General features: G+C 55.6%; 2 protein-coding genes across 3 annotated transcripts in view; both read right to left on the bottom strand.

The window, feature by feature from the left end:
* CMIP (c-Maf inducing protein) overlaps positions 1-24,189 on the bottom strand; it is a 230,840-nt gene that overhangs the window by 107,183 nt on the left and 99,468 nt on the right. The window lies entirely within an intron of this gene.
* LOC125916350 (uncharacterized) overlaps positions 17,328-24,189 on the bottom strand; it is a 30,608-nt gene continuing 23,746 nt past the window's right edge. The window contains exon 2 of the mRNA XM_049622508.1: positions 17,328-24,169. Within this exon, the coding sequence (XP_049478465.1) occupies positions 19,496-20,434 (939 nt within the window). The 5' untranslated portion in view covers positions 20,435-24,169 and the 3' untranslated portion in view covers positions 17,328-19,495. The remainder of the gene's footprint in view (positions 24,170-24,189) is intronic.

Here is a 24,189-nt window from a genome sequence, read left to right as displayed (position 1 = left end):
TCGTAATGGTGAAGAACCCAGGTGTGGGAGTCAGAAACCCTGGCTTCACACATCAGCTCTGCCTCGACAGGCTCTGGGCCCCGGGGTGCAGAGCAAGTTAGTCTTCTGGAACCCGTTTCCTCGTCTGTGACACGGGGGTAACAGAGCCCAGCTGATGGGGTCACTATGACGGCCGGATGACGGGGTGCACGTAATTCACTGAGCTCAGTGTCCAGCACACAAATGTCAGCATGTGCAGCACTGAGGACCCACGGTGAGCCACGAATGAACAAGGCTCTGGCTCTCATTGGATCTCCCCTGTAGTGGGGAGACGGGCAGAAAACAAGTAAGCAAAATAGTTAGAATGTCAAATAAGTTCAAGTAAAATAAATAAAGCGGATACCGCCAAAGCGGATGCTGGGCTTTGGCACAGCCGAATAATTTGACAGGAAAGTACAGTATAATTTAACCATCACACAGAGATAATTCTAGAGAAGTATGGGGAACCACTGCTTGATATTTCCCAAGGTAGACCACCCCCAGCCTGATATGAGACGATCCCCTCCCCCCCACCCCGAAGGTGACATAACAAGACGGCGCTAATAAGCCCCTTGCGGCAAGGGTCAGAATTTCACCATCAGACACTTTCTCCCTTTACAGACAGGTCCTCCTAGAATCTCTTAGAGAGGTTTCATCTGTGAGTGGGGGAGCCAAGAAGAAAGGCAGGGAAGGGAAGGAATGCATTCCACGAGAAGGGTTTGTGTGATTTTTCTGGTCAGAAAACAAAACCAATGTAAACTGTATCTCCCTCGTGCCGCCTGAACAGAAGGCTCCAAGCTTTCAAACAAGGCCTGGGATAATCGGGACCCATCCCTGGGGATCCGGAGGGGCTCGTTCTGTGAGATCCTAATTGCCTCATTTCACATGGTGTCTTGAGAAGCCGCAGCCTTGTTGGAGGCAGGCAGGGCATAATCTTAGACAAATAAACACAAAAGTTCTGGGGGAGGCGAGTGCTGGCAGCCATTGCAGGTGCTTTCAAATAAGAAGCGGGAAATCCCTGCTTGTTCTCGGCTCAGGCCTTGCCTGGGGGGCTGCAGGCTTCCATCCAAGGGCTCCAGGATGTGTGACAAGGGAATTTTTACAGCTGGCTACTTATGCACAAACCCAGTGATCATTCTCCAAGGAAGCTGGGCTGCAGGGCCAGAACCACCTCTAAGGTGGGATCTCTAGAACCATCAAAAATCTTCTCCTGAAAAATGACGTCTACACAAAAACCTGCACACGGATGTTTACAGCAGCTTTGGTGGTAATCGCCCAAACCTGGCCAAGCAAGATGTCCTTCAGGAGGGGAGTGGACAAATAAACTGGTACAGATGCACCATGGGATATTATTCCGTGCTAGAGAGATACGAGCTATGGGGTGCCTGGGTGGCTCAGTCGGTTGAGCGTCTGACTTCGGGTCAGGTCACGATCTCACGGTTTGTGGGTTCGAGTCCCACGTCGGGCTCTGTGCTGACAGCTCAGAGCCTGGAGCCTGCTTCGGATTCTGTGTCTCCCTCTCTCTCTGCCCCTCCCTCACTAGTACTCTGTCTCTCTCTCTCAAAAATAAATAAAAACATTTTAAAAAATTAAAAAAAAAAAGAGATACGAGCTATGAAACCATGAAAAGACACGAAGAACTTTAAACGCCTATTACTAAGGGGAAAGTCCATGTGAAAAGGCTATGTGCTGTAGGATTCCAACTCTAGGACATTCTGGAAAAGACAAAACCTTGGAGACCATGAGAGATCAGTGGTTGCCAGGGGCCGGGGGAGGGGGACGAACAGGCAGAGCACTGGGGATTTTTAGGGCAGCGAAACTACTCTCTGTAACACTATAGTGGTGGATGAACATTCGTCCAAGCCCATCACGGACCCAGAGGTGAACTATGGGCTCTGGGTGATGATGAGTCAGTGTGGGTGCATCAGCTGTACCCAATGTACCATCCACTCTGGTGGGGACGCTGCTGTGGGGAACGCTATGCATGTGGGGGGGGGGCAGGAGAGCTCTGTGCCTTCCCCTCAGTTTTTGCTGTGAACTGAAAACCGCTCTAAAAGAAGTACATCTAAAAAAAAGAAAAAAAAAATCTACTCCCCCAAGGCAGACTGGAGAGAGATAGGCTCAGTCATGTCAGGAAGAAGCCAGGTGGCAAGAGGAAAGTTCTGGAACGTGGACTCAGAAAGCCTGGGTCCCTGCTGCATTCTGCAGCCCCTTCACCCCGGGTGCCTCGGCGTTGCCGCTGGTTTAAACAAGACGACAGTTGGAAGATGGCTACGATGGCCTGGGCGGAAGCCTGGAAGGCCAAGGGCTTTCTAAGTGATGGTTCTGGGCGTGGAGGTGAAGCCAGGGTCCAGGTCCCCGTGTGTGCATACGAGACACAGATAAACCACCTCATCGGTCCTACTCACAAGCATTCCGCCTTTTAAAACTCCGCCTAGGACGGAGGAACAACTTCCTTATGACATAATGAGCAGAGGTAATAGTAAAAACATTTAACATCTGATCTGGTGTAGGAACAGACAGACAGGAAGGAATGGAGCTGTAAACGGCTGCTTCCACCATCCGGGTGCATTCTGCACGGCCCCTGCTCATGGTAAGGAGTCACACGTGTCCCCTTTTTTCACAAACAGAAGACCCTGTATTCCTGTCCACCAGCATTCCAGATCAATGCCATGTAACTGGCATCACCAACTCAAACGGAACACACTGTACTGAAAAACAAAATCCAACACCCGACCCAAAGATTTTACCTCAGGCTGCCTCTTCTTTACCCTTTTCAAAATTGACAAATTAGCTCTTGGGTCCCAACAGATTGATGTGAACCCCTAGAATCCTGGAAACCCCCAGATCTGACTCCAAACATCTCTCCTCTCAAGTGTTCCACCTCCTCTCTCTCTCTCTGCCCAGCGTCACAGACCCACACAGATACCGACCTCCTCATTTGCTTGGTAAGCATTTGCTCCAAGAAAAAAACACAGTCCAGAATCCCTTCCCTTAAGAACCTCTCCGCCGAGTGGGGGAGTCAGACATGCGTACAGATGATCAGAATTCTGTGTGTAGAGGACCTGTAGAGGTGGACGCACAGGGAGCCCTAACTCAGCCACGGGATCATGCAAGAAGCCTTGGGACAGTCGCGTGATTTCTGAATTGGGTTTGGAAGGGGGAATAAATAGGAGTTTGTCAGGCAGGCGGACAGACAAAGGGTGAGGGAGATGAGTGAGGAACCGGTTAGATCCAGATTATGGAGAGGCTTGGACACCAGAGTGTAATGTCTGGATTTCCACTGGATGACTGAGGAATGCTGGGGCTCACAGGGATTGGATCCCCCCCCCCCCCCGCCATCCACGAGGCCGAGGGCTCTAAAGCGCAAGGAGTGACTCACGGGACTGCCGCCAAGGACCGTGGTTGCCGTGTGTCTTTGCAACTAGGTGAGCCCTAAGCAACCAGGTCTTTCCACCCCTGCCGCTGCCACCGTGGCCATCGCAAGGAGCCATCCCGTGAACGAAGGGAGAGCTGTGCCACGCTCCATTCGATGTCTCCTCTGGGAGACGCAGGCCATGGTGTGATTTCCCCACGTCTGAGAAGCGCTGCCGATCGTGTGTTACCAAACGGCGGCGTAAAATCACTTGCTCCATTTCAGCATCCATCTACTCAAGACGTCCCCAAATCCCGTCTCCGAACGAGCCTGGATGAGTTCGGCCCTGAAGTTGGGAGACTGGGTGTGGGGGGGATGCCGTTCACAGAGACCCAAGCAAACCCCCAAATCCCTTCTGGAGAGACGGGAGTAGGGATACACGACAAGCGACAACTCGCAGAAGCTAGCGAGAGAAAGCAACGAAGTCTGAGCAGGAGAGCGTGGCCTGTTGTCTCAGTGGGTCACTCATTCACTCTACAGACATCCACTGACGGCGCTCTGTGCTCTGCGTCCAGGCGCTCGGGGGGTAAAGGGGGGTGCACGGTGAGCACAGGGGGAGACACAGGGCTACGAGAGGGTTATACACTCTCCCGGGGGATGGAGACAACCACCGACTGCGCTCAAAGGTGACTCTTGAGGAACGAGCTGGGGTTTGAGGGGAAGGGGATGGAGGGACACCGTGTTTGGAGGCAGGAGGAAAGCTGTTTTTGGGGGATGGTGGGAGGTGGGCCTGGCAGCCGGGTACACACGCGGGAGAGGGCTGGGTGATGAGGTCAGAGGGCTAGGCCGGCTTGGGAAGGGCTGGGAGGGCCAAGCTGCGGGTGTGGGCTGTGTGCTGTGGCTGTGGCCAGGCCGAGGGGCGGGCTGGAGGCCGGGACCCAGGAGGACAGGGCGGGAGCGGGGGTGGGGGTGGGGGGGTCCTCTCCCGGCCAGAGCCATGCCAAAGGGCCTGCTGAGGTCCAGGGAAGAGGGCTGAGGGGCGCTGCCTCACAGAGCACCCGCAAACCCTAACGTTTGGCATGAACTTCTTTCTCTGCAAAATGGAACGAGTTCCTACCGAGGCACAGCACGGCGTGCACGGACCTCGAGACCGCGACGCCAGACGCAAAAGACCTCACGGTGTGTGACTCCACTTCCCCGCACCGTCCAGAAGATGCAAATCCGCGGCGACAGAAAGAAGGTGAGTGGCTGTCAAGGGCTGGGGGAGGGGACAAGAGCAACAGTGGCCTCTGGCGGTGATGTGAGCGCCCCAGCTGTGGTACTCGTGAAGGAAGCAAAGGCCACTGAATTGTATACTTCACGCTGGCCACTTTTACGTTACAGGAGTCTCACCTCGGTGAAAAGAAAGTCTAAAATACGTGCAATGAATTCTAAGAATCTTACAGACCCAGGGATGATGCTGGAGCCGCTGGCTTGCAGCCTCTGCTCTTTCTTAAGCAGGGCCTGGGCCACGCGGGAAGACTCCCAGGGGCGGGTGGTGTGGGCCCTGCAGAACCCCACCCTCCCCCCCAAAGCCAGCGGCCAGCGGGCGTCCCTTCCCAGGCAGGGAGGGGAAGAGCTGGGTCTCAGGGGGCTCCTTCAGAGGCCCTTTCAAGAGCAGAAAGCCTCTCCTGGTTTCTAATCATGTGTTAATAATTCAGATGATGGACGACACCAGGCTGGTCCGCATAGGATCAACAGAGCTCATGTCCAAGAGCATCGGCCTCCGGCGTGGAAGGAGCCAAGCCCTCGGTATATCGTGATCAGTCGGTGTCTACACACTCCCCACACCAGATCCGTGGCCTCAGCAATTTCCAAGGAAGCCCTGTGACCGCTTTAGGTAAAAACACAGTCATTCTTGCACAGAGAAAGACGATTTTATACACACACACGCACACCCAGACTTGTACTCAGCTTGAAATAAATAATCTACAAACTGGATTAAGAGTCTGCTTCCTGAGCTTCAGACTCACAGTTTATTCATTTATCAAATATTTATTGAGTGCTTCCTGTGTGCCACAAAAGTGCTTCCAGCATGTTCCGGGCGTTGGGGACACGTCATCAAACAAAACAAAACAAAACTCCTCGCCTTCGTGGAGGGCTTACAGTCTAGTGACTGCCTGCCGGGCACCACCGCCGGGATGACTGCCAGGCTCTTCTTCCAGATCACCCGCTAAGCTGAACCCGCCCTGTGGGCTCTCCCTGCTGTCCCCCAAGCCTGGTGTGGGGCAACCACGTCTACGAGCTGGCCACGTGCAAAACCCCACCGCTCTATGGTACGCAACAGCCTGGACCCTGACCTCCTCCGTCAGTCCCCAGGGTCAAATCCAGCTGCTACCTGCCCCTCTGAGTCACCCACACGTTCCCGTATCCTCTGTTCCGGCCCTGTCTCCTCTCGTCTTTCTTCTGGAATATCCTGCAAAGGTTTCCTGTCTGGACCTCGTGCTTCCAGTCTTGCTGTCTTCAAAACCCTGCCAAAGTTTCCCGCCTGAAACACCTGCCTGTCTGGCTCGTCACTCCGCCCAGTGACTCTGGACGGCCCTACTCCGCCTGGAGAGAAGACCCAGCCCCTTTGGCCAGGTACTCAGGGGTTTTCAGTAGGAGCTGAGCTGCTTCCTGATCGTCAAAAATGCTGTGAGGTGACCAATGTTTGCTGTGTTCAAGTCACTTAAAAGAAAAAGGTCAGGTGCTCTTTCTCAGAGCCCACGAGGGAAGGGTGTCCCTGGAAGTCACGGTGCTCAGACAGACCCGACGGGAAGCGTGGGTGCAAATTAAAGTATCGCCAATAAGCCCCAGCGTGAAAGAACAGCGAAAGGAAAGACTCACTACTCCCTCCGCATCCTTGCCCTGACTGTAGGAAGCTCTATGCTGGCAACGTCCATGGAGGGCTGGTCCCCCCTCTCTGCCCAGGGACAAATATTCCCACTGATGTATTTTCACAAAGCGAAACTGGGCGCTGGTTGAGAAAAGAACTCAGGGTTAGCCCAGGACGGTGGCACAAGAAATAGCGAGAGTAGACGGGGTGGCCGCTCGCAGTCAGGGTCAAAGAACAGAACTTCCTCTGCTGCTGTGCGGGGCCCCCGGCCCCGACCTCGGGGGCAGGGCTCGTGACAACAGGGGGAGACGTTCACACAGACATGGGGCTCAGGACCTTCCCAGCGCTGCCCGTCGTCAGCGGGGAGACAAAGGAGCCGGGCAGCCCAGATGTTGGCAGGGTCCCATTTGCAGCCCCAGGAACAATTCCCCCTTTCACTGCCCCACCAGGCAGCCAAGGTCAGAGGCAACGCCAGCCAGACCTTACCCTCCGAGTGCCAAGGCCCTTTAGAAAACTTTTAAGAATTCTAGATAGAGATGTGTCCTCTCTCCTAGCTTTGACAGACCACGTGCAATGTCCTCTGCCCTTTTCTTGAGGACATAACTGTCATGTAGAGCATCCTTTACTGCACACTGCCACCGTCAGGAGCCCCCGACGCCGTGAGTGAGCGGCCGGCCTCTGCACTGACTGTCCCCAATTGTTGTGCGTGCTGTACCCTTACTTTCTTCCTGTCATTTCCCCCTCCTCCCCACACCCCGGGCTGTCAGGTATTTCAGCTCTCCGAGGACAGCATGTCAGCGCATCAAAGCCTCCCTTCCCCCTCCTAATTCATTAGCTGCATCTCCTTCCAAAGTCCCAGAAACCCAAGCAATACACCTGTCGGCCGCGCCCAGGGTGCAGATGAACGAAGGCTATGAGCTCAGTGTATGTCGGCTGCCACTTCTGGGGATGCTTCTTCCTGGGCTTCTGGGCCGTGTTTGCGATGAGTGTGCCTGTGGGAGAGTGGTGGTCTCAGAGCAGATGAGGGGCTCCTCTGTGTACGGGCACCAAGGCCCACCGCTAACTCAAACAGTGGAGTTTTCTTGCAGCTGAAAAACGCTCCCGTGGAACACCAGGAAGTAATCAAAGGCCACTCACCACCTTTGAGGGCAGGGCTTTGACTCCAAGAGGAGCCCTTCCTGGTCCCCGTCCCCAACCCTGACCCCACCTGTCCTTCTCAAACTCAGTCTAAGTGATTTTTAAAAACGGTGCCTTGGCCTCATCCGGCTCAGAGAAACGGGGGCTGAGCTGGCACGTTAGCAAACACACGCTCCAGGGAGGAATCCGGGGGGCACTGCGCTGAGCAGTGCAGCACTCCTGTACGTGGGGGGCGGCCCTTTGGTTTCAGGCCCGATGCAGCAGAGACAGAGAGCAGCAGCTCCAGGCCCTGGGCTCCGGGGATCCCCCTCCCTGAATTCAAAGCCCGACTCTGCCATTTGGGAGCTGTGTGGTGTGACGGCAGGTGGTTCCAACACTGTGCCTCAGTGCCCCCATCTGTACCCACTTCCGGGAGTTCTGTGAGGATTAAAGCAGACGCCATTCCTACAAATGCTGAGCTCGGCACTTCCCCTCCGAGGCAACAACCAAAAGAACTGAAAGCAGGGAATCACACAACGGTGAACACCCACAGCAGCACCATTCACAGTAACTAAAAGGTGGAGACCACCCGACTGTCCATCAGGGGATGAACGGCTACACCAAATGCGGTCCGTCCGGACCGTGGAATGTAAATCAGCCATAAAAAAGAATGAAGGACTGACAGATGCCACAGTGCAGATGAACCTTGGAAACATCATCCCGCGTGAAGGAAGCCGCTCACAAAAGACCGCGGATTGTACGAGTCAAATTATTTGAAGTTTCCAGAAAAACCACAGGACAAAACACCGATGGGTGGTTGCCAGGGGCTGGAGGAAGTGAGGAGGGACTTCTAATGGGCACGGAGTTTAGTGGCGGTGAGAATGTTCTGGAACCGGACAGAGGAGGTGGTTGCACAACACTATTCACTTTAGAACGGTTTATGTCACGGTGTGCGAATTTTTGATCTGAGTTTTTAAAATCCTCAGCTCAGTGCCCAGCACAAAGCTCACCGTGTCAAAGGTTCTGGCGCTGGGAGACCCAGGCTCCTGTGTGACCAGGAAACGGGTCTGGTCGCAGCCGTGCCCTCACGGCATTGCGAAGGTAAGGAAATGAGAAAAGACGATGGACGCCAGTGCTCAACACAGCAAACACTCAGTTCACGACGGCGAGGACGTCCTGAGGGGTGGGAGGAGGGGGGAGCGGCGGGGCAGCTGCTAAGGCAGGTGCGGCTGAAGGCAGGTGTGGAGGCGCCCCCTGCCCCTACCCGTCCTTGCTTGCAAGGACCCTAAGAGAAGGAACTCTATGGACCTGAACATCCTGACTGGTTGTGCTCTATCAGAAACACCTGTTCCTTAGACGACCGGGGACGTATCCAGCCCAGCTTAGTACTCTGTGAACCTGTTCTATCGTTTTACTTATTTCGAGCAGCAGGACACTTTCTTCAACTGAACGAGAGTCCTGACAGGTAAAGCATAAGGCAGGTGCCCCTCAAGCGGACGGGGTGCTCAGGAGGGCCTGGGACCCTCTCTCCTACTCTGCTCTGGTTCAGAAACACTCTCCAAGCCCACGTCTCCTCCCATCGTCCCAGAGAGACACCCAAAAACAGGCCCAGTGGGTTTCTGCTGATTCCTTCGGGAAGGAGACTCAAGGGGAACCCTTTTCCCTAATGGACAGAATGGCTTTCAAGGCAGAAACTGCCTTTCAAAGTCCAGAGGGCTGTCCTGGGTGAAAAGAAGGTACTAGATTGGTGGGTGGCTCAAGTGAGTAAGTGAGGGCCAAAGGGGGCAAGGCAGAGGGGTGGACAGGAAGGCCTTGAACCCCCGAGAGGCGCCCAGGAGGCCCAGCTGCAGCCATCCGTCTCAGCTGACCTCCACCAGCCCTTCATCCCCCATCTTCCCCCCTGCCGTTATGAGATGACCCCTGAGCACCCCCGCAACAGCCCTATGAGGTAGGTGGTGGCATCCCCATTTCCCTGCAAGGGAAACTGAGGCACAGAGAGGGCAAGGTGCTTGCCCCAAGGTCAAATGGAATTCTCACCTGAACCCACAGAGGCTCGGGAGAGGGATGTTGATTTCCTGAGCTGCAGAAACTGAGCAAAATCTGGAACACCTGTCTCCCGACTCTTCGCCAATGCTCCTTCTCCCCGATCCCACCGGCCAGCACGGAGGAGAGAGAAAGACACAGCTGGAGAGGTCAGCTGATGTCAAATGATGTTGGAACTCACAGGAGTGGATGGTTCCGGGGCAGCAGGTGGCTTGGGCTCGTCTCTGTCATCGTCCTTCCCTGAGGACCGTGTGGAGAGAGGTCTGGCTTATCTGCAATGGCACCGGCCAGTGCCCACAGGGACTGGTGTTGCTGCTCCCAGGTCTCAGCCCCGAGAGAGGCCACCATGCCGTCCTGTGCACAGCCTTTCGTGATGTCTCCCATGTGGAAAGGCCCAAGCTGTCCCCATCTAACTGGTCAGGAAAAATACCCTACATATCAGCCCATCCATGAAGATTTCATACTTTCTGGGCTAAAGGGACCAGGAAAATCACAGTGTCAACTCTAATGTGGGTTCCAAGAGGAGATCGTTTTTGGACGAAAGGGGAAGGGAGGGAAGAAGGGAGAGGTCCCACAGGCAAATATATGTGGAGAACTGTCTCTAATACTCCCCTTACTGACGTTTACAATTCACAGTGACGTATTAAAGGCACTGAGAAGTCCTGCAGCCAAGAAACATGCCTTTACTGTTTGTAAACCCATGTCACAGAATCTTTGCTCGTGTTTGTTCTGTTGCAGTGGTGGTGGTTGTCATTCTTACTTTTTGCTAGCACCCCTCTTAACATCATATAACAAAACTCCTTTTAGGAAATGCTAGGCTAAGACATTCCTGGAAACAGCAGGAAGGCAGGGGTTGGGGATGAGGGTGGCAGTTTGTTCATTTGGGAAGAAGTCCTTCTCAACTGCAAGAAAACACCAATGCCCTTCTTAACAAACTCTGGTGGCACCGCCTTAGCTCTCGGGAAAAGTCCAAATCCCTCCAGGTGGTGTTCGAGGCCCTGGACAATGTGGTACCAGTCTCCCCGTCAGTCTCACCTCCTGCTAAGCTCCTCTCCCTCCCTACACAGGTGAAGATCTGACCTGGCATTCCGCGCTCAGGATCCACTGTGCCTCTAACAGCATCCCTTCAGAAAATGCCTTTGTAAGCATCCTCTAAGCTGCCTAAGCAGGAGAAAATTTTCAGAGATAAGAAAACTCACGCAATTATTTCCCAAAAAGTGGTATAAGAAAGAGGAAGTATGGTGAGGGAAGAGAAGAGGCATGGGGCTTGCAGTGAATGCAGCGTGACGGTGCCCATTTCACAGATGAGGAAACAGAGGCTAATACCTCATCTCACTCTCCATCTGTCCTGGACCCTGAGGCGGGACAGATGGGAACCCTGGGCTTGTTCCCAGGATCAAAGAACTCACACTGTGTCCCATCTTGGTGCTCCAGAAAGAATTCATCAAGTGATTTCTCCTACTCCTTCATTATACGCATATTAGCTCCAAAACGTTCTCCTTTTCCAACTCAAATTTGATGGCCTGTTATTCTCAGGATAGGGGTTAAGCACTTAAAATGCCCCCCTCTTTCCTTTCCGAAGACACACGTGACCTGCACCTCGTACAGACGGCCCGCAGGTTAACTCTAGGAGAGACCCAGTACTCACGGGACTCAGGGCTGGGATTGCCGCTGACCGGGTGAGACACTGCATCCAGCGTGCCAAAGCCCCCGGGGACAGCAGGGAAGAGACTTAAATGCAGCCTCTTTCACTTTGAATGAACTGGTGGTGGTGGTGACGATGGGATGACGCTGATGGTGATGATGGTGACTGCCCTGGCGGTCAAATCCTCAGCAGAGAACAGCCTCCACTGGGGCCAAGCGCTCCTAACACCTCCACTTGGAGCTGAGAACACCAGGGCTTAGAGGCACTGGGACAACTTAAAGCCACCCAGTAATTCCCAGGAGCGGGACCCCCAACTGCATCTGACTCTACACCCTGTGCTCTTACTCCCTGTTCTACGCTCGTTCTCGTAATTGCGCAGCACCGCACAGTGGTTATGGCACCAGGCTCTGGTAAGAGGCCCCCAGCGTTTGAGTCCTGGCTCCGCCTCTGGCTAGCTATGCGCTGAGAAGTTAGGCACTTCTCGGTGCCTTGATTTCCTCATGTAGAATGGACACAGCAGTATCGTACTTCATCAGTTCAAACACAGTTGAACAACCTCCCTTAAAGTTGGCTGGGTAATAAGGCTCTGCTACATTCTTTTCTCTCTCCGAGGTCCGTAAGAGAAGAGGGTATCTTACCAGCAATGGGGTCTCAGATCTGAACAAAGATAGTAGCACCCGTCCCAGAGAGTTGTTATGGGGACTAGGTGAGATAATATAGAGAGAGCGCGTAGAACAGCACCAGGCACAAAATAAGCGTTTATAAACATGTGTTCTTGTTTCACAACGGTTTAGAGTTCAGCCAGCCTGCAAAATTTATTCCGGTGTTCGTTACGGGATCAAACCCTGGTCAGACCCTGAGCCAGACGCTTTGCCAGAAACACATTCCTCCCCGAGAGACGCAGACTCCTCCTCACGCACGCGCAGTTCACACAGCTGGGATGGTCCAGGGGCAGGACTTGAACTCAGAACTCCTAAGCGCCCACACGCAGCTCAAAGCTCTCTGGCTGGGGCTCCACGGTGGCCACGGTGGCAGAAATTCAGGCACCCCTGGAGGCGCCAGGCGAGTAAAGGAGGGGAGCAGGGCGGTGTGTCCCTGGGCCCCAGCTGCGGCCTCTAGGGCCCCTCATCCTGGTGTTTATTCTACGCTCACGGATGAAGTCAGCCTCCGTGTGGGACCTTCCTTCCTGGGGCCCTGATCATCACTCAGGAGACCCACAAGCCTACCTTGAGAAAAAGTTTTCTGTTCCCCGAAGCCCACATCGCCCGTGCTTCAAGCCTCCTGGAAAAACTGGACTCGCGACAGCTCTGCAACCGTCTCCACAGGCAGCGTGGAGGGCGAGGGCGAGGGAGTCAGTGGCGGGGACGATTCAGTCCGAATCAGCATCTCAGGAGCGCTCTGAGCCCGGAAAAGCTGGAGAGGAGGCTGGGGGATCCCTGTCCCACCGCTGTGCCACACAACGTGGGCTGAACCGCCCAGCTCTTCCTGTGCCTCAGTTTCCTCCTCTGTCCCCCATCCATACATAATTTGTTGGGCAGATTAAAAAGACAATCAGGGCAAAGTGTTTAGCACGTGCTCAGTTAACCTCAGTTACATTATAAGGCAACTCTCCTGGAGTAGATTCCAGAAGAGGGCGTGCCTCTCTGAACGCTATAGAAATGAATGTTCCCCTCTCAGAGGAAGAAACGAGAGAGGGATGGAGAGAGGGATGAGAGACAACTCAGTAGATGGCGACGACACCTTATACAAACGTTTCTCCAGCAGGCACTTAATGAGCACCTACTGTGCATGGAGCCCTGGGGACGCCCAGAGGACAATATGGTCCTTGCCCCCACCGTCTTCCATTTGGTCCATCCTAATACTCAGGATCAGTGGCGTAAGCACCAAGTGAGTTGCAAAGTGACTATTTACTCATGTGTCTGTGTCTCCCCAGTGTCTGCGAATCTGAGAGTAGGGATGGTGACCTGCCCCCAGGGGTCACCTATGCGTCCCCAGCACGGAGCATCGCGTCGAGCACAGCAAACCTGCTCGCGGATGGGTAAGAAAATGAGCCAAGTTGAGGGACTATTTCAGGTGAAAGTCAAAGACTCTTCTAGAACCTTCCATCATCTTCCCCGCCCCCCACCTCACTTCTTCAGTGACCGACAGTTTCCCAACCTGTCCAATAGGAAAGCCTCCAGCAGCCTCTCAGTTTCCGCTGAAGCATCGCCTTTTCCTTACGGAGCATACACACACCACAAGCCCCGGTTAGGGCCTGCTCTGTGGAGCTGAGCCAACGGTACCCACTGCCAAACTTAGCACCCCGTCCACGTCCCCCTGCTGGCCAGCGGGAGGACTCCCAGGGCTGGGAAGGGCCTTGTGGCCGGGCAATGGTCAGCCTGGGATGGGCCAAGAAGTAGCAGGTGGGGATCAGGGAGGACGGGGCGGGGGGCCTCAGGGGAATGGATGGAAGTCTGGACAAAGAGGCTGTGGGGCGATGAGGAGACCCAGAGATGAAGGCTCCAGCAGGATGCTGAGTGCGGGGAAGTAAGACAGGGGGCTCCTTGGGCTCTCAGCTGGGCAGCCCCGGCAGGGCTAACCCTCTAGACCAGCACCCTTCCGTGATGATGGAAACGTTCTCTACCTCCGCCATCCAATATGGTGGCCATGGGGCTGCTGAGCAAGTGAAACATGAACAAACGTGGATGTGAGGCAGGGGGGCCGAAATGCTGGTCTGTCTGGGACTGAGGGGTTTCCGGAAAGAGGGATTCTTGCTGCCAGAACGGAGAAGTCTTGGCTGGTCACCGACCTTGACTATGTCACTTTCCACGAGAGGCATCAGGTCGATTTCACAACCGTCACTAGGGACCTTGGGCACCTCTGACTGTGGGGCTGCTAGCCATCAGGCAAATGGGGGCCATGAAGAAGGGAGCCCGGATCCGAAATCAGACTGAATGGATTCTGAGATCCCGGCTCAACCCCTGTGAGCGTCTCGGAACCTCAGGTGCTCGTCTGTAAATAAGGACAGTAAGACTCTCTTTCCCAGAGTGTTGTCGGGGGAACGAAGAAATAAAAAGTGCCTGCAGCAGGAGGTGCTCAAAGAACACTGGCTCCTCCCCCTCTTTGTGGCCACTATTAAAGGCCAAGAGGCAGAACGAGTAACAACTCTGAATAATTCCAAGAAAGAATGCAAAAGAACTCATTCACCTAGCATACCCCACCCCCACCCCACCCCACGAAATTTGCCAGGGAGGAGGAGGGGCCCTTTCCAAGACTGACCCCCAGAGTCCTGCCCTTGAATAGGAGGGCTCCCCCCACGGTTCTCCTGTCCACGGAAAGAGCTCACAGGGGCTGCACGCTGCCCTGAGCAGGTTCAGAGTGGACACCACAGCCAAGCGGGAGGCTGATGTGATGGACAGAAACGGGGAAGCTGAGTCTGAGGCGGCTGCCAGAAACCACCATTCTGGAGACCCAGGAAAGAGACGGCGACTTCAGATGGTGAGCTCAAGGTCTCTGGAGCCTTGAGAAGAACGTGCAGAAACCCCTGGGCAAAGAAGGAGGGGAACTGGATGGAGGACCAGTCAGAACACCACATCAAAGTGTCCTGGGCTGGTGCCCGGGGTCGGGGCCGAGGGCTTCCTGGTGAGCGAGTCCGCCAAGGGTCTCATGGTGGAGGTCTACCCACCGCCCTTCCTCCTGCCAGACGAAGGCTGAGGGGGCTGGAGTCGAGGAGAACAAGAGAGGAGGTCTGCCAGCACAGGTCAGCGAGTGCAAGGAGAGGCTGGGATTCGTCCTGGGCGTCAGGGAACAGGCTCCCGGCGTGGGAGGCAGGGCCACCGTGCACACTCGCTGGCCAGGGCAGGGTGTGACCAACCAAGGCAATGCACGGGGCACACGTCAGCCCACACTGCCACTAAGCTCCACACTGAGCTTCACCAGGGAGGGGCCATGTGAGTCCACACCTCTCTGGAACGCCCCCCCCCCCCCCCCGGCCTTTAATACACTTTTTAGGACAATTGCAGGTTTCCAGAAAAATGGGAAAGATAGCACAGAGTTCCCACAGGTACCACACTATGGTTCCCCTATGTACATGAATGTGGTGCACCTGTTAACAACCAGTGAAATAACACTATAGTGAAAGTTCGTGCCTGATTCGGATTTCCACGGTTTTTATTTCACATTCCTTTTCAGTTCCAGGATCCCATCACCCCACTACACTTTGTTGTCTCGTCATCTCGGGCTCCTCTGGGCTGTGACAGTTGCTTAGACTTTTCTTGTTCTTGATGACCTGGGCAGTTGTGAGGGGTGCCAGTCAGGTATTTTGCAGAATGTCCCTCAGGGGGGGTTGGTCTGATGTTTTTCTCATGATTAGACCGGGCTTGTGGGCTGGAGGGAGGAGGTCCCCCGAGGTATGGTGCCCCTCTCCTCACATCATAGCCAGGGTGCATATGCCCTCACATGACTCGTCATGGCTGCCGACAACCGTGACCGGCGGGCCAAGGGATGCCGGCAGGTTTCTCCACTGTCAGGTTATTCCTTTCTTCCCCTTTTCCGTACTCTGCTCCTTGGAAGGAAGCCCCTACCAGAAGCCTCTTAAGGTATGGCCAATGCTATTCCTCCCTCTTTACTGAGGCTGTTAACGGTGGGGGGGGGGGGGGGGGGGGGGGATGGTCGGCGGGGGGGGGGGGGGGAAGCCGGGAACCAGAGGCCACCCAAAGGGGAGAGGGGGTGTCTTCTTCATCGTGGACATTCCCGGCCCCCTCCGAGCCCCCCCCCCCCCCACCACGTCTCCTCCCCAGGCCCTGCTGGGGCCTAAAGGAAGAAGGGGCTCAGCCTGTAGATGCTCGGAGTCCCCTGGCCAGGGCCCAGGGGGCCAGGGGCCAGGGGCTCGCTCACTGATGACGCGACAAGCCGCGTGAAAGGGCCTTTCGGCCTCGGCCACTTCGAACCCAACCCTCCACCCCCACCTTCAAGGAAGCTGTTGTCAGAACATTCTGTAGAGGAGGAAACCGAGGCTCGGAATAAGGCATCACCGGGAAACGGCCGTGTCAGGTTCAAGCCCAGGTTCTCACCGCACAGCAGCACGGGTCTCACCCACCAGGACGCGCGGCAGCGGTCATGGCGTGACGGGTCTGGCCCTTCCTGGTTCCCGGAGGCCGGCTGTGTGCGTCTCTTCCCTCGTCTGCATTCAGCGGTCTCGTTTTGGCCGCAGCGGGAGCATTTACACTGTGGAAACTGCTCAACCCTCCAAATCCAGGCTCCCCCACCCCCCGCCCAGAAAAGCCACCACTCTGCAGAAAGCAGACTCCAACCCGGGTAGTCTGAACCCTCATCCACGTTCTCCACTACCAGGCCACACCGCCCTCTCGAGGGCAGGCAAGACGGGGGTGTGTGTGCGTGTGCGCACGTGTGTGTGTGTCTGATGCTCTGCCCTTCAGCGCTCCCAGGTTTCATGAGAAAACCACACTCCCACACTGAGTTCAGGGTTCAGATCCTCATGGGATAATTTGCCCCAGTAAAGCAAAAGCACCGAATAGCACTGGCCAAGACAGGGACTGGCCTCCGTGGCAGCACTGATCCTGTCTGAGGAGCTCCTGCAGGCCGTGGCTTCTGAAAAGTCAAACTGAAGACCAGAGATGCCAGGACAGCCTGGACCCCTGCCAGTGTCCTCTCCGAGAGAGAGCCAGGGCCCCAATGCTGGCCAGAAGGGGAAGGAGAAAGGAGAGCATGGCCTTGAGGGCCAGTTATCTCTGGATTCAAATTCTGGCTCCACTATCCAATGTGAGATGCCACCTAAGTCCCTTCGTGCTGAGCCTCCGTTTTCTCATCTGCAAAATGGGGCGGTAAGCCATGCCGCGTGGGTTGTCCAGAATGAGACGGCATGTGTGGGATGCCTGGCATACAGTAGGTGCTCACGAGTGGCAGCTACTGACATTCTCAGTGGATCCAGAGTGAAGGCAAGAGACGGCCAAAAAGTAACCGATTCAGAGGGAGGGGGCTACGGACCCGGGACGGGGAGGACCCACAAAAGTGTGAGACGCACCTCTCCTCCTTGGAAAATGCGTTATCATATTTAAACCTTTGCCAGTTTTCCAGGTGAAAACCTGCTTCGTAGTTTCTTTTTAATTCCTATTTCTCTCATTACTGAGAGGCGTTTCCTCACAGTTGTTGGCCACTGCATTTCTCCTTTTACTCTCCGTACATTTCCCCCCAGAGGTGGTCAGTTTCTGATTGATTCATGCGTAGTTTCTGCGTATTAAGGTTATTTAACTCTTTATTTGTCAAATATGCTGGAACTGCATTTTCCCAGCTCATCATTTGCCTTTCACATCGGTTTACAGTAAGGCTGATTTGTCGGTCTGTTTTTCCATGCTCAAGGGTGCCTTTTTTTTTTTTTTATGTAGCCAAATCCAGTCCTCCTTTCCTTTGTGGTTTCTCAAATAGAAAGAGCCAAGGTTTAGGGCTGTTGTTGATCTGTGAGGTTGATCCTCACTAACTGGCTTGAAAGTAAGAAACAAATGTCAAAGTTTCCACTCTCCTCCCTCGTCCCCCAGCAAGCTGAGGGCCATGCCTGGGCCTCCCCCCACGTGGCCTGCACCCTGTGGGGTCACTCCCCTGTCCCCTGGAGCTCCCGCCTGGCAGGGAGAAAGAGTGACTCACTCCCAAGGCCTGGTGCCCTTGCTCTGGGCCCCTGCCAAGCCGAGACGGGAGACATGCGGCCCACAGACTGCAGGGCTTTCATCGAGCAGCCAGCCTTGCACCTGAGGATGGGAGCATAGCTCCCTCCTGACGTCCCCACTTCCAGCGGGCAGAGGGCAGGCATGTGGCCGGAGCACTGGAGGAGAACAAGCTGGAAGTCAGAGGGGCAGGCAGTCTCGACCCACCGTGCCACGGTCCACAGTCAACGCCAAGGGGAAGGCACAGAGGTCCCCTCGCCCTCCTTCACTATCAAAGCTGCCCTAGAAGGCAGGTCCCCGGCACCTTTCTGGGCCTCAGTTTCCACCTCTGCAAAGCGGGCCTTTCCTCTGTCAGGGACTTCCGGCTTTAAAAAGAAGTTGAATCTTACACTGAACAACTCGGCATACAGCTCCCACCATCCCTGGGTGAGTTTATTGAAGTTCTCTGGACTCAATTCTACCCCAAAGAAAGCCTTGGGCATGAAAAGATTGAGAACCTTCTAACGGCCGCTAACAGGTCCGTGCCAAGCCAACAACAATTTATGAAGTGCCTACTATGTGCCAAGGGCTGGGGATACAGCAGTGAACAAAACAGACAAAAGTCCCTGCCTTCGGGAAGCTGCCAAGGAAGCAATGAGTGAATAAATGAACTTTACGCTGTGATCAAGTCTGCAGAGGAAACCAAGCAGAGAAGGGCCAGGGCGAAGAGAGGCCGAGAAGGTGGGTCCTATGGAGAAGGGGCACTGGAGCAAGAAAGGGCTGGCACATCACACAGGCTGTCTCTTGGGTAGCATCATGCTTGCAGAAGTGGAAACTGAGGCCCACAGAGGTGCAGCCAGGGGATTTCCAGGGCAAGTCTGTCTGTCTCCTCCAACCATGGGGCTAGGACTTTAGGGTTAAGTAAATGCTCCCAGGGCCACAGTGTTTTCTCACAGTCCAAATACGCCAGCCATAGGCAAAAACAAAGGGGGTCCCGGCCCGCAGCAACTGTGCCCCCACACCAGGCACGGCGCACTCTGAGGACGATGAGGACCCGCGAGGACCCCCGAGGACCCGCAAGGACACGCAAGGCCCAGCGGCCACAGCAAGCACAACATGGCTGCTGAGGACCCTTCATCAGCAGGTTCTCACACCAGGCAGCAAAGACCCGGGGGTGTGCCCTGGGACTCCTTCCAATGAGCATCTACAGAACAGTCATGGCTGCAGGACCCTTCCCTCTGGGGGACAGGAGGGTCTGAGGTGTCCTTCCATCCGGTCCCGTGCACTGATGGCATGCACGAGCCTGATGAACATTCGGGTATGAACACACTCATGGGATCATGACCCCACACCCAGAAGGCTCCCTCGTGCCCCTTCCTGGTCAGTGTCCCCCAGAAGTCACCACTCTTATGACCTCTATTGCTACAGGCCAGTTTTATCTGCCCTTGCACGTCATATAAAAGGAATCGTGCAGTATGGACCCCTCTGTGTCTGGTTTATTTTGTGCAACACAACATCTGTGATATTCATCTGTAGTGTTTATCCTTTTTCATTGCTGTATACTATTCCCTCGTGTGATCATGCTATAATTTGTTTACCATTCTACCACTGCTGGATACTTGGCTTGTTTCCAATTTTAGGCTATTGCTGAGGCTGCTTTGAACATTCTTGCTCATGTCTGCTGGTGGACAGAGCACTCGGGAATATAACTGAGAGTAGGACTGCTGGGTCCTAGGAGAAGCAGGTACAAATGCATTAGAACCTTGCCAAGACCTCGTAGGCCAGCAAGATGAGCCTCACTATATAGACGAGGAAACAGAGAGGTCAAGTCACATGTCCAGGGTCACACAGCTAAAGGGTAGCACAGCTGGGATGCAAACCCAAGAGCTATGTGTGGCTCCAGCGCCATGCCCCCTCCCAGCTTCACAGGGGTGGGCGCCCTGAGCAGTACCTACTGCAGAAAGAGAGCACAGGGGAGGACAATGCTCCTTAACTCCCTGGAAGAACAGCAAGGCCCCAATCTGTCCCCAGGAGGCTGGGAGACCAGGTCCGTGGGCCTGGCAGGCTGAGCAAACAGACATGCATGAATGAGGCCTAAGTCCACTCAAACCCCAAGCACATAATTTCATCTGGAAGCAAACGCATCCAGCCGCCCCGGCACGCCCTCCTTCTTGGGGAGAGGGCAGCCTCCCATCAGAAGCGCCTTTGTCTCCCCCAGAGTGGCCGAGACAGAGTGGCAGAAGCCTCGCTTGTCCAAACAAATGACAGTCAACGGTCCTCCACGTCTCCCGCTGCCCGATTTCAGCCTCAAAGGACCGACTATGTCTCCGTCTCCCTCGTTTCTCTCCTGAAGCCTCCTGCTGGCTGGGAGTGCCCAGAGACACGCTCTGGTCCCAGTCCCGAATGGCGGAGGAGGGGGCGAGGTGGCACATCCACCCATGGGACATGTGTGCCCACTCACCGTGCACCGGCCCCGACACAGGACGGGAAAGGCGGACGAGGCCGGCACGGCCTGGAGGAGCTCCCGGTCTCCAAGGGACATGAACATAATGGCAGAAGCGTGTGCTGAACGCTGCCTTCCCACTGGGAGCGTGAATCAGAGGGGAGGAGGCAAGTGAGGCCTTCCTGGGTGTGGGGTGCAGGCCGGGCCGCTCGTGTTGCTGTCCCTCCCTACCCTTAGGAAAGCTCTCCATCTCCCCTGTGAATGACCCTGCCCCCACTGGCGGTGAGGTCACCATGGTTACCATAGGATGCCGCCTGGTAGCCATGGTGACTGGTCCGGAGGTCGGCCCCTACCCCAGGCCCGGCCATATGGGGAGCTTCTTTGGGAGCCTGGAGACAAGAGCGAGAAACAGGGGAGTCTCCTTTCCAGCGTGACGCCACAGAAGAAGGAGGAGCCGCAGACGGAGACTGAGACGAAGGGGCCACGGGTTTCTAGCCCCTGCCCCGATCGCTTTCCCGCAGCGTCCCGAGCCGGGCTGCGGTGGTCCGCACCTAGAACGGGGAAGGTCACGCTCAGGAAGCACTCCTCGGTGGGTCTCGCGGGATGCGCAGGGGTTTCCGCAGTGAAGACGAGGGAGAAAGGCTCCCGTCCTCAGAGTAAGCCCAACGGCACCCAAAAGAACAAACTTCCCTGTGGAAGGTCGGCTGTGGAGTCAAAGGCATCTCTCCAGGCCCAGACGGGGCCCAGACTCTGGGTTAAGGTTCACACTGCTGCCCTGACCCTGGTCCCCGCAGGGACTTTATATAGATTCCACAATAACGGTCCCCTTTCTACCCTGCTCCCAGAACCCAGCCTATCCTCGGGGAGAACGCCTCGAGCTCCCACTTGGAACATTCGGGCCCTCACCAGACACACCAGAGCACCACCCTTCACTTAACCCACTCGGGAGGCCCTGCCCCTCCCCCACTGTCCTGGAACCCCAACCTCATCCACGCGCCCGGCCACACGTGCGTTCCCTCCTTCTCAGACACCCTCCTTCGGCATATTGTCACTCGTAAACTCTTCTTCTGCACATTCGTCCATGAGCTCTTCTATGTTTTATTCATTCCTACACACAGACCTACAACTCGTCAAGTGTTGACTGAGCACCTATTATGTGCCCGACTTGCTGATTCTTACCCCAATGCCCAATTTCTGCAAGTGTGATCTGCAGAGTCACCGACATCAGAATTACCAGGGTTGGCTTATTTTTTTTTTTTAATATTTATTTATTTTTGAGAGAGAGAGAGACGAGTGTGAGAAGGGCAGGGGCAGAGAGAGCGGGAGACAGAATCCAAAGCAGGCTCCAGACTCTGAGCTGTCAGCACAGAGCCCGACGCGGGGCTCGAACCCACAAATTGTGACATTATGACCTGAGCTGATGTCGGACGCTCAACCGACTGAGTCACCCAGGCGTCCCTTAAGTTTTTTTGAAGTTTGTTTCTTATTTTAGTTTGAGACAGAGAGAGCGCAAGCATGGGAGGGGCAGCGAGAGAAGAGAGAGAATCCCAAGCACGCTCTGTGCTGTCAGCACAGAGCCCAATACGGGGCTTGAACTCGCGAACTGTGAGATCATGACCTGCGCCAAAACCAAGAGTCAGACGCTTCGCCGACTGTACCCCCCAGGCGCCCAGGGTTTGCTTACGTAAAATACTGAGCAGCCCAACCACTGCTGCTCCTACCCAGGAACGACGCTCCTGGAACAGATGCCCGTGCTGCCGGCTACACTCACGGTCAAGAGCGGCCGGTCTCAGCGGGCTCTGCTCCTTTTCCTCGTCTTCGTCATCCCTGGCCCCCGTGAGCCCCCGGGGATGCCAGCAAGGGGCTCAGAACCGCAGTCCATGGGGATGAGACTCTTCTCTAACAGCGGGGTGGAGTTACCTCTGCTCCAAGAGCATCAGATGTATAACACGCACATGCAAAGATACACACGCGCACTTTTAAAAAGCTTGCCCTGTGGAAGTCTTCATGAACATGTCTTAGGAGAGCTCTCCCAAGGAAGGTGACTTAAGGCGGGGGGGGTGGCGTGCAGAGGGCAACACTGACGAAGGCCCACTGCAAACACATCTGTACTCGCGGCCCCTCTCGAGCCAACCTGCACCCTCGCCTGTGTGAGCTCTGTGTTCTTTCCTCCCCTGGGAGATTTACTCAGCCAATCGAAACCTGGGCTCCAGCGAGATGTGAGAGCCGTCTGCTTCTCTACCCCCCAGCCCGGGGCTCCTTCAAACCGTATATCGATCTGCCCTAAAACTGCAAGGAGAGGCTGGCCGACCATGTGGCTGGCCCTCGGGCCATGGGCTCGGGGGGGTATGCGTTTCTTCCAGTGCAGGACGTGGAGCTCTGCCCTCAAGGCAGGGCAGCAGCACCGGTCTCCAGCTTGTGGTCTGCCCTGAAAGCCTGGCTCTTCAAGGTGCAGTAAACGGTCAGATAGCATCGACTCACCTGGAAGCTTTTCCAGGCATCGATCTGTTTTCCAGGGTGCCTCATCTGTGCACCACCAAGCACTGTGATAACGAGAGTTCAGAGTACGTGGCCGGCAGCTCAAGACTACACAGCTACCAAGGAGACAGAAGGTGCCCGCCCAGAGGAGCGTACTACCTGTGCTCGCCGGTGCCTGAATCACCTTGTTCAGTCCACACCACGGCCTCTCGCGTTTAATGTGCCGACGGGCTGCCTGGAGAGTTTTGTCAAAATCCAGACTATAGTGCAGGAGGGTAGGGTCTGAGAGTCTGAATCTCCAAAAAACTTGCAGTGGGGCAGATGCAGCCAGTCGCACGGAAAGGGGCTGCCCTACCAGATGGAGGATGTTATTATTACCAACATTCCCTTTACAACAACACAAAGGAAACTGCAGCTTATAGAAATTCACGAGCTGCGTGAGTCACAGAGGCAAAAGAGGCCATGCTGAGATTTGAACCCAGCACTGTGGGCTCCAAGACACAAACTCATGACCACTGAGCCAAGATGCCTCCCCAGCCAGCCCTCCAGGCTTCACGGTGTTCTCACTAGTTCCTTGTGTCCCCCATGCAGGGGGGCCAGCCAGGCTGTGGGAATTAGAGAAGGAGCCCCACCTCTTAGACAATTCAGGCCACGGCCTGGCGAGCTGGGGAATCTTTGTGCAAAGAACGAGAAGCCCTTTTCTCCGGAGGGGTCAGCGCCTTGCCAGGGCACATGCATTTCCAGCCCACTCAACACATGGCCGTGACAAGGTCTGAAATGACAACCGTGTGACTCTCCACGGAGGCCCTGCCCGCCAGTGCTTCCCCCTGAGGCCGCAGATCCTAGTGACGAAGAGCAAGGACTTTCTAAGTTCAAAGTCCACCCCTCCTACATCACGGCTGTGTGACTTCGAGCAAGTGACTGCACCTCTCTGAGCCTGTTTCCACATTTGGAAAATGGGGGAAATGCCCACCTCCCTCACAGAACTGTTGTGAGATATGAACTTGGAGCCCTTTGGCGCTCGCAGAGTTGGCCCCGGACTGAGGAGTGAGCCACGCAGGGTTCCCAGAAGGCCAGCTGGGCTAGTCTGCCCGAGACCGGGCAGGGCGTCGCTGGGAAGGGGCGGGCATCCCAGCAGCCCTGCTTCACCACGTGACCCACTCTCACGGGGCCACCGCCCGGGCCCAAGAGCCGAGAATGGCCAGCACTACAGGCTGGTCCCTGATGAATTCGCTTGGGGGCGGGAGGGTCTGGCACCTCATGGATGGCTTCCGAGAGAAGTGCCATGAGGCGTGCCCTGTGAACAGAGCGAGAGGACCGGGGTTGGAATCCTGGTGCTTGGACCCTGAGCAGGCTGGCCTTGCAGCTCACACCCCTCCGCGGGGGCCCCACTGGCTCTGCTGTAACACGGGACTGGTATGGGGGTTCCAGGAGGCCCGGACGGCGCTCGGCCTGTGCCTGGCGCACATCATGTGCTCAGTCAGGTGAGCTACGAGGTGACGGCCTCTCCAGCCAGCAATCACCCAGCTGCCCTTGGCTTTTTGCCCACTCTGCACTCTTACGTCCGATCCACGGGCAAGTCCTGGCTGCTTCGCCTCCAGA

Source organism: Panthera uncia, assembly GCF_023721935.1.
Source record: "Panthera uncia isolate 11264 chromosome E2 unlocalized genomic scaffold, Puncia_PCG_1.0 HiC_scaffold_20, whole genome shotgun sequence".
Lineage (NCBI taxonomy): Eukaryota > Metazoa > Chordata > Mammalia > Carnivora > Felidae > Panthera > Panthera uncia.
The sequence above is the reverse complement of the archived record's forward strand: the minus strand, read 5'-3'. Positions and strand labels throughout refer to the sequence as shown.